The following is a 12,788-nucleotide window of genomic DNA, read 5'->3' on the forward strand; positions in this document are numbered from 1 at the left end:
GTTTCAGGGGCTGGATGCATTTTCCCACTTTGAAGCTGAGGAAAAATGCAGATTTTTAAAACATTTCTAAAACCAACATAAATGACATTTCTTCTTAGATAACTCTGAGAAGTGCAAGGGAAATAAATCAGTGATAACTCATGGCTCAGCACAAGAAAACTCAGCAGATTCAGGCTCAAAACTTGACCTAGAAGATGCAGCACAACTCCTCATCATGTGGCTCTGAGCAAAGCAACATCCATAAATCATGCACCCAAAGAAACACCAAAAATCAGTTTTCAACAGCTTTTGTGCCAGGGCTGCAATTTGAAACTGTCATTAATCAACCCAAATTCAAGTTTCCTCTGGAACTTCACTGCAGTTCTCCCCCAGGTGCTGCACACAAGTTAACCCAGCTTAAATCTGGAGTTCGGGATTGCCACAACACATCAAAACTGAACAGAACAACCAAGCTCAGGGGCGTCTTTGCTGAGAAAAGGATCCACCCAGGAAATTCCATTTGTGGGTTTTTAAGGACCAGAGGTGCTAATTGCCAGCACACAGCACATCTGATGAAGCTGCTACAGCAGCTGGAATTTGGGGAAAGAACCCCAAAAGAAAATTCTGGCTATTTCAGGGGCTGGATGCATTGTGCCATGTTCAAGGTGATGAAATACCAGCTTTTTAGACAGAAATTCTGGCTGGACACATTGTCCCACATACAAGGTGATGAAAAATGCAGCTTTTTAGACAGAAATTCTGTCTGGATTCATTGTCCCATGTTCAAGGTGATGATAAATGCACCTTTTTAGACATTGATAGGAGCAATTTAAATCCCATTATTTGTTAACCAGCTGTGAGGAATGCAAGGAAACACAGGTGAGGTTTCAGTGGGGGGCACAGACTCACCTGTCCTCACGCACGGAGGGGCTCAGGAACCGCGCAGAGTCATCGTCGTGGCTGCTCTGCTGGCTGCTCTGCTGGCTGCTGGAACACACAACAGGCTCAGTCAGAGCTGGGCAACCTCCTGGGGACACCCAGCTCCCATCCTGGGCTCCCAGAACAGATCTGGGAGCTCTGCGACAGCCAGCTTCAATCCAGATTGAGGGAAACGCAGGTAGAGCTGGGGAACCTCCTCTAGACCACTCAGCCTAAATCCAGATTGAGGAAAACTCTGACCTAGTCTGGGACACTCAGCTTCAATCCAGGTCTCAACAAACAGCTTTGGGAGCTCTGGAGCACTCAATTTAAATCCAGATTGAGGAAAAGAGATGTCTGACCTCCTCTGGGACACTCAGCTTCAATCAAGATTTGAAAAAAACACCTTTGTGACCTCTGGAACACCAAGCTTAAATGCAGATCATAGAAAACAAATCTGTCTGACCTCCTCTGGGACACTCAGCTTAAATTCAGATTGAGGAAAACATCTTTGTGACCTCTGGAACGCTCAATTTAAATCCATATTGAGGAAAACACAAATAGAGCTGGGTAACCTGCTGTAAAACACTCAGTTTAAATCCAGATCATAGAAGACAGATCTGTCTGACCTCCTTTGGAACATTCAGTTTAAATCCAGATTGAGGAAAACACAGATAGAGCTGGGTAACCTCCTGTAAAACACTCAGTTTAAATCCAGATTGAGAAAATCATTTTTGTGACCTCTGTAACACTCAGCTTCAATCCAGATTGAGGAAAACATCTTTGTGACCTCTGGAACATTCGGTTTAAATCCAGATTGAAGAAAACAGATCTGTCTGACCTCCCCTGGAACACTCAGCTTAAATCCAGATCTCAAAAACCAGCTTTGGGAGCTCTGGGACACTCAATTTAAATCCAGATTGAGGAAAACACAGACAGAGCTGGGTAAAAACACTGCTCCTCTAAAACACTCAGCCTAAATCCAGATTGAGGAAAACAGATCTGTCTGACCCAGTCTGGAACACTCAGCTGTAAATCCAGATCTCAAAAAACAGCTTTGGGACCTTTGGAACACTCAGTTGTAAATCCAGATCACAGGAAAACAGATCTGTCTGACCCAGTCTGGAACACTCATCTATAAATCCAGATCTCAAAAAACAGCTTTGTGACCTCTGGAACACTCAGCTGTAAATCCAGATCTCAAAAAACAGCTTTGGGACCTTTGGAACACTCAGTTGTAAATCCAGATCACAGGAAAACAGATCTGTCTGACCTCTTTTGGAACACTTAGTTTAAATCCAAATTGAGGAAAACGCAGGTAGAGCTGGGGAACCTCCTCTAAAACACTCAGTTTAAATCCAGATTGGGGAAACAGATCTGTCTGACCTCCTCTGGGACACTCAGCTTCAATCCAGATCTCAAAAAACAGCTTTGGCAGCTCTGGAGCACTCAATTTAAATCCAGATTGACAAAAACACAAGCAGAGCTGGGTAACCTCCTCTAAAACTCTCAGCCTAAATCTTGATGGAGGAAAACAGATCTGTCTGACCTCCTCTGGAACACTCAGCTGTAAATCCAGATCTCAAGAATCAGCTTTGTGACCTCTGGAACGCTCAGTTTAAATCCAGATTGACAAAAACACAAGCAGAGCTGGGTAACCTCCTCTAAAACTCTCAGCCTAAATCTTGATGGAGGAAAACAGATCTGTCTGACCTCCTCTGGAACACTCAGCTGTAAATCCAGATCTCAAGAATCAGCTTTGTGACCTCTGGAACGCTCAGTTTAAATCCAGATTGACAAAAACACAAGCAGAGCTGGGTAACCTCCTCTAAAACTCTCAGCCTAAATCTTGATGGAGGAAAACAGATCTGTCTGACCTCCTCTGGAACACTCAGCTGTAAATCCAGATCTCAAGAATCAGCTTTGTGACCTCTGGAACGCTCAGTTTAAATCCAGATTGACAAAAACACAAGCAGAGCTGGGTAACCTCCTCTAAAACTCTCAGCCTAAATCTTGATGGAGGAAAACAGATCTGTCTGACCTCCTCTGGAACACTCAGCTGTAAATCCAGATCTCAAGAATCAGCTTTGTGACCTCTGGAACGCTCAGTTTAAATCCAGATTGACAAAAACACAAGCAGAGCTGGGTAACCTCCTCTAAAACTCTCAGCCTAAATCTTGATGGAGGAAAACAGATCTGTCTGACCTCCTCTGGAACACTCAGCTGTAAATCCAGATCTCAAGAATCAGCTTTGTGACCTCTGGAACGCTCAGTTTAAATCCAGATTGAAGAAAACAGATCTGTCTGACCTCCTTTGGAACACTCAGTTTTAAATCTAGACTGAGAAAAACAGATCTTTGTGGTGTCTACACTCAATTTTAAATCCAGATTGACAAAAACACAAGCAGAGCTGGGTAACCTCCTCTAAAACTCTCAGCCTAAATCTTGATGGAGGAAAACAGATCTGTCTGACCTCCTCTGGAACACTCATCTGTAAACCCAGATCCCAGAAAACATCTTTGTGACCTCTGGAATATTCAGTTTAAATCCAGATGGGAGGAAAACACAAGCAGAGCTGGGTAACCTCCTCTAAAACACTCAGCTTAAATCCTGATGGAGGAAAACAGATCTTTGTGACCTCTGGAACGCTCAGTTTAAACCCAGATTGAGGAAAACACAAACGGAGATGTTTCATCTCCTCTGGAACACTCAGCTGTAAATCCAGATTACAGAAAACATCTTTGTGACCTCTAAAACACTCAGCTTAAATCCTGATGGAGGAAAACAGATCTTTGTGACCTCTGGAACGCTCAGTTTAAACCCAGATCCCAGAAAACACAAGGTTCACGCTCCACATTTGGGGTTGAAAGGAGGAACCAACAGGAGCCATTGAGTTTAAATCTGATTCACAACTGGCACAAGGGTTTGGAGTCTCAATCTCACTGTGTGACACCTTCCTGAAATATAAAAATGACCTTGCACATCACCTGGACAGCATTGTTTACAGGCAAACACTCCAACACCAAGATGCTGGGTGTCCATACCCTCCCCAGTCCCGGGTAGAAGCAGAAAAGAGCACTAAAAAACCAACTTTTGACGTGGCCAGCGCTGCATTTCTGGCCAGACTTGCAGGCTGAGCCCACAAGATGTCACTGTGCCCCCTGAAACGGGCGTTTTGTGGCAGATAACAGAATTTCCTGCTCATTGATGCTGTGGAGCTCTCCTGTGGCAGCTCAGGGGCTGCTCAGGGCTCCTGCAGCTCATTCTGCTCCAGGGAAGGCTGGAGGGGCTCCTGGGCAGATCCCACAGCAAGGCAGCAGCACAAACCTGTCTGGAAACTCAGACTGCGATAAACTCCTCTCTTGGCAGCATCAAAATATTAAATCCGACTAATTTAATTGTGTGCCACTGCTGGCAGGCACAGCTGTGCTGCACACAGAGCTGCACACCACAGAAATACAAATATGGGATAAAATAAACCTCCACCAGATCGCAGCTGGTCATTCTACAGAGCAACTTTTATCCAGTAGCATCTGTTTTGGGAGAAACGGTACCGAAACTGCAAATAGCACATTTCCATCAAGTGTAATAATTAAACCTGATAATTAATGAATTAAATTGATAAATTAAATTGATACATTAAATTGATACATTGAATCGATACATTAAATCGATACATTAAATTGATACATTAAATCATACGGATAATTTAAACAAATAGCACATTTCCATCAAGTGTAATAATTCAACTTGATCATTGATGAAATAAATAAACTTATAAATTAAATTGATAAATTAAATTATATTGATAATTGAAACAAATAGCATATTTCCATCAAGTGTAATAATTAAACTTGATAATTGATAAATTAAATTGATACATTAAATTATATTGATAATTTAAACAAATAGCACATTTCCATGAAGTGTAATAATTAAACTTGATAACTGATAAATTAAATTGATACATTGATAAATTAAATTATACTGATAATTGAAACAAATAAAGGCACAGGTTTTCTCATCTCCCTTCTGTTTTTGCCAAAGAATTTGCAGTTTCTTTAAGGAATAAAAATCTAAATTTCATTCAATATTTTCCTCAACCACCTTAATTTTACCAGCTGCTTCTCTGGGGCCACCAAGGGCTCCCCTTTATTGCAAATGACCTTTCTGAGAGCACAGCACCTGGCCTGGGGACACATTTGGGACACATTTGGGACACATTTGGGACACATCACCTGGCACTGTCCACTCTTTGTGCCTCTCCAGAACATTGCTACAGCCATGAGAGAGAGGAGAGCAGGCTGAAGCTTTCAGAAAAGTGAAATTAGGGATCAATAGCTGTAAAAATCCTTGAAAAACCAATATAGAAATCAGCCTCTGAGGCTGGGCTTAGGAAAGCACAAAACTCCTGCAAGAAGGGAAGGAGAATTCTGTAAATCAACAGCTGGGTAAGAACAACACATTCCTAAAAGCAAATAAATCTTTTTCTTGCATTTCTGAGCTTCATTGTGGCCCAGTGGGCTGGGGAAGAGCAGAGAGGGAACCACATTTACCTTCCTCTGCCAAAGAATTCCCCTTTTTGATCAGAGGTAACGTTGCGGAGATTATTTCTCTAATTTCTTGTTTCTGCATAGAAAACCCTCCCACCAAAATTTCCCATTTCACTTCAGATGGACCCAAACTCACCCAAGGAGAATTCCCAGACTGTCCCAGGCCAGCAGTGCTGGGAGCAGCAAATAAAGCAAATTAAGCTTTTTCTTTTATTTCTGAGCTGTACATCAACAGCTGGGTAAGGAAAATGCATTCTTAAAAGCAAACAAATAAAATTTTTTTGCATTTCTGAGCTTCATTGTGGCCCAGTGGGCTGGGGAAGAGCAGAGAGGGAACCACATTTACCTTCCTCTGCCAAAGAATTCCCCTTTTTGATCAGAGGTAACGTTGTGGAGATTATACCTAATTTTTAATTTCTTGTTTCTGCATAGAAAACCCTCCCACCAAAATTTCCCATTTCACTTCAGATGGACCCAAACTCACCCAAGGAGAATTCCCAGACTGTCCCCGGCCAGCACCACGTGCAAACTCCCTTTGGGACAGCTCAACTGAACCTTAGACCTCTTCCTCTTCATCCAACCCCATAAAGTTGACGTTCCAAATGAAGGTTTAAAATTTAACAGAAGCCAGGTACTGCAGCTCATTGAAATTCAACACCTCAGCTCCAGGTTGTGAGCAATTAAAAACTCAACAGAAAAAAAATCACTTTTTACCCACCCGTCCCTTCAGCATGAGCTGTGCTTTGCAGAAAGCTTGGGGAGCTTTTCACACAACATGAAATTATTTCAACCTTCTGGTTATTAGGCAGTGAAGCTGTTAAATTCACTAAAATGCTCAGAGCCTGTTGTTTTGTGATGTTTTTCAGTCCGTTTGAGGATAACCTGCTATTAAGTGTTCCTTTGGAACTGTGTAATGACAATTTAAAATATGGGATAATGACAGGAGATAAAGAGAGGTGGGATTTGTTCCGAGGAATAACAAGGAAAGAAGTGTTCAGACAGAATTTTGTAACCACAGGGAAAAGTCAAAAAAGCTGGATAAAACTGTCAGGAAATCAGCAAAACTGATTCTGTCATTCCTAAGCTCAGCAGCGATAAACTTGAATTTGGAAAAGGTTTAAATCTTCATTCCTAAGCTCAGCAGGGGTAAATTTGAATTTGGACAAGGTTTAAACTTGAATTTGGAAAAGGCTTAAACTTGAATTTGGACAAGGTTTAAACTTGAATTTGGACAAGGTTTAAACTTGAATTTGGAAAAGGCTTAAACTTGAATTTGGAGAAGGTTTAAATCTTCATTCCTAAGCTCAGCAGTGATAAATTTGAATTTGGAAAAGGGGCACAAGCCCGGGGTGCCCCTTTTGTTCCTGCAATTTCTAAGACAATAAAAGTACTTTCAGTTTTGTGCCCCGTGGTTTTTCCTTAATTCCCATGCAAACTCATTAGTTATTAGTTTAGAAAATTAAGAAAACTCCTCAGCACAGATTAACCAGGCCTTCTAACAATTAAATCTTTGAAGATGTTGCTTCCAGCACTCCTCCACCAAGCAATTTACCCAGGCAACCCAAGTACAAAAACCCCATTTTTCTACTGACTAAACCCAGGTGTTCTGATCCCACACACTTTGTTCGAAGCAAATTTGAATTTTGCTGCTGTTGCCTTAAATATTTCAATATTTCTCTTGCACTTGGGAAGTTCTGAGCTATAAACTAGATTTTGTCCTATTAATATTCACTTTAAAAGGCAGAAAAGTCTCATCTTATTCCGAGATTTCAGTCTCTGAAGGATGAGGCAGAGCCAGGATCTCTGATTTTATGCACGAACAGCCTTTCAGAGCTCAGCAGAAGATATTTATCACAATTTCACAAAGTTCAGGCACTCAGGTCGATGTCTGCACACCAAGAACCTTCTGGAACTCCTGTGCCCTCCAGGCGTGCGTGAGGAACCCACTGTGCTTTTCTACCTCCAGGGGTTTTTGGCTGAATTTTAATCCAGGGAATTTTATATATTTTTTTTTCTACAGTGAAGGATGAGTGGGATAAGGGAAGGAATAGGACAGAAAGAGCTCTGTGCTGGAAAATGGGATCAGCGAAAGAGTTTGGAACATTATCCAAAAACAAAAATCCCAGCTATTAGTGAGAATTCCAGGTCTGAACCCAGATGAGTATTTTATATCCACTGTGTTTAATTAACCCATTTATTTGTAAGGCTTTGGGCATTATGTATAGATAAAAGGGCTCTGTAATCATCTGTAAATTGTGGTATTTGGGAGCTATCCCACAATAAACATTCACTTTCTAACTTTAAACTTTTAGTTAGAGAGTTTTTGGATATCAGTACTAGATCAATATCCATATTGGGAATGGATGAACCAAAGTGATGAATGTGTATTTGTATTTTGGGTATTCAATACTTGTATTGAATTGATACCTATAGATATCAAAATCCATAGCTCAATATCCTTATTGGGAATGGATGAACCAAAGTCATGAATATGCATTTGTATTTTGGATATTCAATACTTGTACAGATAAAAGGGCTCTGTAATCACCTGTAAATCACAGTTTGTATTTGGGAGCTATCCCACAATAAACACACACTTTGTAACTTTAAACTTTTAGTTAGAGAGTTTTTGGATATCGGTACCAGATCAATATCCATATTGGGAATGGATGTACCAAAGTTATGAATATGCATTTGTATTTTGGGTATTCAATACCTGTACAGATAAAAGGACTCTGTAATCACCTGTAAATTGCAGTGTGTATTTGGGAGCTATCCCACAATAAACACACACTTTGTAACTTTAAACTGTTAGAGAGTTTTTGGATATCGGTACCAGATCAATATCCATATTGGGAATGGATGTACCAAAGTCATGAACATGTGTTTGTATTTTGGGTATTCACTACTTGTATTGAATTGATACCTATGGATATAAAAATCCATAGATTTTGGATATCAAAATCCATAGCTCAATATCCATATTGGGAATGGGATGTACCAAAGTTATGAATGTGTATTTTTATTTTGGGTATTCAATACTTGTACAGATAAAAGGGCTCTGTAACCACCTGTAAATTGTGGTGTGTATTTGGGAGTTTTCCCACAATAAACAAACACTTTCTAACTACAAACTGTTAGAGAGTTTTTGGATATCAGCACTAGCTCCATATCCATATTTTTAATAAATCACTCGCTGCAAAGGGTTAAAAGGGGCAGCGTGGCCGAGTCCTCTCCTCTCACCTCATTCATTTCACAAAGGAAAACATCAACACCAACCTCCCAGCGGGCCAGGCAAGCCCTTTCACCAACATCTTATTGACACACCAACAGCAGAATATTCTGTTTCCTCCAGCTGGAAACAGAACCCCTGGAAAGCCACTGAGACGAAGAAAATGGGAATTAATTGTTAAATTCCATCGGCAGGCACAGGGCACAGATGGCCCAATGGCAAATATTTGCTGACCAGATAAGATCAACAGCATTCCAGTCCCGAGCTGTTTGTAAATCACTCGTATTTAATACTCTCGGGTGACTGGTCACCCGAAACCACACAAATACTGGAAGGCAAATATTTTAAAAGAAAACCACAAAGTACTGCGCAATGACAGTGAGGTTCAGCCAAAAAAAAAAAAAAAAAAAGAAAAAACCCAAAACAAACAAACAAAAAAACCCAACCCCCCCAAAAAAACAAAAAATAACGACAACAAAAAACAAACAAAACAAAACAAACAAAACAAAACAACAAAAACATCCCCCAAACCCCCAAAAAATTAAAATAAAATAATAAAACTGGGTGAGTGGAATTCACAGTCACTTGGCACAGACTACCAGAAACAAATGGCAAAAAATCTGCAGTCCCAACAAAGAGCACATCAGCACCCTCAGGAGACAGGCAGGCAGCAGATGAGAAAGAAAAAAAAAATCACTTTTTTGGGAGCACTTTAGGCCTCATTTGAACCTGCAGGTTCAAAAAGGTAAAAGTTCCATTAACGCTGAGTTGCTACCAAGCCATCATTTGTGTGTTTTGAAATATTGGATTAGAAGAGACACCACATAGATATTCCATAGATATTCCTGGGTCACTTTTCCATAATGGAAGAGGATCTAAAACCTTCATCCTGTAGATTTTTTGGTATTTTATTTTTCACAATCGACAGTTTCTTAGGGAAAAAAAAAATTACATCACCACAATACTTTCCACACATACTGAAGTCAAAAAAAGGGGAGTGACCATTAAAATGAATGGAATGACCAAAAAAAAATCAAAAAATCACTTTTTTTGGGAGCACTTTAGGCCTCATTTGAGCCTGCAGGTTCAAAAAGGTAAAAGTTCCATTAATGCTGAGTTGCTACCAAGCCATCATTTTTGTGTTTTGAAATATTGGATTAGAAGAGACACCACATAGATATTCCTAAAGCACCACATAGATATTCCATAGATATTCCTGGGTCACTTTTCCATAATGGAAGAGGATCTAAAACCTTCATCCTGTAGATTTTTTGGTATTTTATTTTTCACAATCAACAGTTTCTTAGGGAAAAAAAAAATCACATCACTCGGGATTTTTCCTCTAGAAAATACCACAATACATTCCACACATGTTGAAGTCAGAAAAGGGGGAATGACCATTAAAATGAATTGAATGACCAAAAAAAAAAATAATCAAAAAACCAAAAAATCACTTTTTTTGGGAGCACTTTAGGCCTCATTTGAACCTGCAGGTTCAAAAAGGAAAAAGTTCCATTAACGCTGAGTTGCTACCAAGCCATCATTTGTGTGCTTTGAAATTTCAGATATGGAAGAGGATCTGTAACCTTAATCTTGCGGTTTTTTTGGTTTTCTATTTTTCACAATCAGCAATTTCTTGAGGGGAAAAAAAATCACATCACTCAGGATTTTTCCTCTAGAAAATACCACAATACTTTCCACACATGTTGAAGTCAGAAAAAGGGAAATTACCATTAATTTATTCCAGAAATGCTCGGAGTGAGTTTCAGTTTAATTAAGGAAGGCAAAAGCATGATGGGCTACTTGAAATTAAAGGCTCATTTACCTTTGTAAGCCAATTCAAAATATCTAAGCCACCAATTTGTAAATAATTTTAGCTCAAGTTCCAACAAATCAATTCAATGTTAACTAATTGATATCACTAGAGGGATCAAGAAAAAGGTTTTTTAAGGAAAAAAAAGGAGATTTTTTACCTCAAAACATGAAGGGAAGCAGCCTCAGAGCCCAGTGCTGAGCAGTGCTGGAGCCTCCCCTCATTTGTCCCACGCTTTGAGATAAGTTATCAGGATTTCATCTAAAAAAACCTCAACATTTGCGTAGTTGGCAGCTCAAGAAACCTCCAGCTCCTCAGCACAGACACTTTTCTGAGCTGGGATGGAATTCTTCTCATAATACACTTCATTTTTAATGGGTTAGAGGCACTTTAGGACTCAGACAAGTCTTTCCTTTTGGATGAATCCACAGTGAGTGTCAGAGTTTCCAGCAGAAACCCAGCCTGAGGAAATTCATCTCCACAAGTGTCGAGAGCTGCCGCACAACAAAATCCACAAGTTTTGAATCTTTTGTAGCGCCAACATTTCATCCTTAACCAGCCCTGCTCTTAGGCCAAAAGGGAGAGCTGTCCTTAAATTGAAGCCTGAATGATCTACTCAGCAATTCTTGCCCCAAAAATCACGTGCAGGTCCTGAAATTACAAGCAAGGCTGGCATGGAGAGGTAAATAATAAATTAAAGCTGATCAACTGCCTTATGCCCACATCCATAATGCATGCAGGTTGCATGCACAGCAAAGTGCCACCGGATTGAGGAGAGAAACATCAGCATGTCTTAATAAAAAATACATTTTTAAAAAATTGTGTGCCTGTGCGCAGGGTTCATGGTTTATAAAGGTAAATAACTCCATGACCTGGCTGGGAAATTGTGGGTGAGGGCTTGAGGAGGAGCTGTCTGCATCTCTCATAAAAAAAACATCTTATTTATAATCTGTACAGCAACCTTGAGGTTTGGGCCATCATTCTTTGAGCAAGCACACGTTGCAGGGACAGTTGTGCCCCCAGGAATTGCCTTCCTGCTCTCTGACCCTGAACTCAGCAGTGCCAGGGGCAGGAAAGGCTCTGCCAGCCCTCCCTGGGGTTTCATGGAAGGAAAAGAACATTCTCTGTCCTGCTCTGTCAGCTTTTAGAGACCCCAGCAGGGAAACAGAGCTCACAGTTAATTATCCAGGCTGTTAAAAACCAGCACGTGGGAGTTTCTGGGTGAGAAAAGCAGACCTGGAGTGCCACTGTCGTATTTTCTGAAAAATCCCTTCACCGGGATTTTTCTCCTGAAAAGCCTCAGAAAAGAAATGTGAACAATAATTATCTGAGTGTTTGGAATGTGGTCTGGAGATGGTTCACCAACAGGTGCATCTTTGATTTGGTTCCATGTGAATTGTTTTTAATTCATGACCAATCCCAGCCCAGCTGTGTCAGGACTCTCTGGTCAGTCACGAGATTTTATTATCATTCTTTGCTAGCCTTGGGATGTTTCCTTTCTCTTTCTTTAGTAAAACAGAGCTCACAATTAATTATCCAGGCTGTTAAAAACCAGCACATGGGAATTTCTGGGTGAGAAAAGCAGACCTGGAGTGCCACTGTCGTATTTTCTGAAAAATCCCTTCACCAGGATTTTTCTCCTGAGAAAAGAAATGTAAACAATAATTATCTGAGTGTTTGGAATGTGGTTTGGGGGTTGCTTACCAACAGGTGCATCTTTGATTTCGTTCCATGTGAATTGTTTTTAATTCATGACCAATCCCAGCCCAGCTGTGTCAGGACTCTCTGGTCAGTCACGACATTTTATTATCATTCTGGATGTCTCCTTTCTCTTTCCTTAGTAGAACAAAGCTCACAATTACCCAGGCTGTTAAAAACTAACCAGCACGTGGGAGTTTCCGGGTGAGAAAAGCAGACCTGGAGCATCAGAGAGCTGAAAGGGTTCGTTTATTCACTGTATGCTAATGGTCACAGAGCTCTTGCTCGGGGCCATGGGAGCAGAGCAAGGAGCAGCTCAGCTGCAGCACAGCCTGCTCACTGCCAGGGTTCCTGGGAAAACCCTGCCACCAACCAGGCACCTGCCCAGGGGACGGGGATAAAAGATACCAGGCTCCAAAAATGAAATTCCAGCAGTGCTGAATTTGCTGGGTCCCCAGGATGAAGGACGAAATGAGTGAATCTGACTCCGTGTTCTTAGAAGGCTGATATTATATTATATTATATTATATTATATTATATTATATTATATTATATTATATTATATTACATTACATTACATTACATTACATTACAT

At 40.6% G+C, this 12,788-nt stretch overlaps 1 protein-coding gene across 1 annotated transcript in view; it reads right to left on the reverse strand.

The window, feature by feature from the left end:
- The window catches only part of GRAMD1B (GRAM domain containing 1B), a 115,914-nt gene that overhangs the window by 97,204 nt on the left and 5,922 nt on the right, over positions 1–12,788 (reverse strand). Inside the window, exon 2 of the mRNA XM_005428874.2 lies at positions 889–966. Coding sequence (XP_005428931.1) covers positions 889–966 — 78 coding nt within the window. The remainder of the gene's footprint in view (positions 1–888; positions 967–12,788) is intronic.

This window comes from Geospiza fortis, unplaced genomic scaffold (genome assembly GCF_000277835.1).
Source record: "Geospiza fortis unplaced genomic scaffold, GeoFor_1.0 scaffold262, whole genome shotgun sequence".
In the NCBI taxonomy this organism is placed as follows: Eukaryota; Metazoa; Chordata; class Aves; order Passeriformes; family Thraupidae; genus Geospiza; species Geospiza fortis.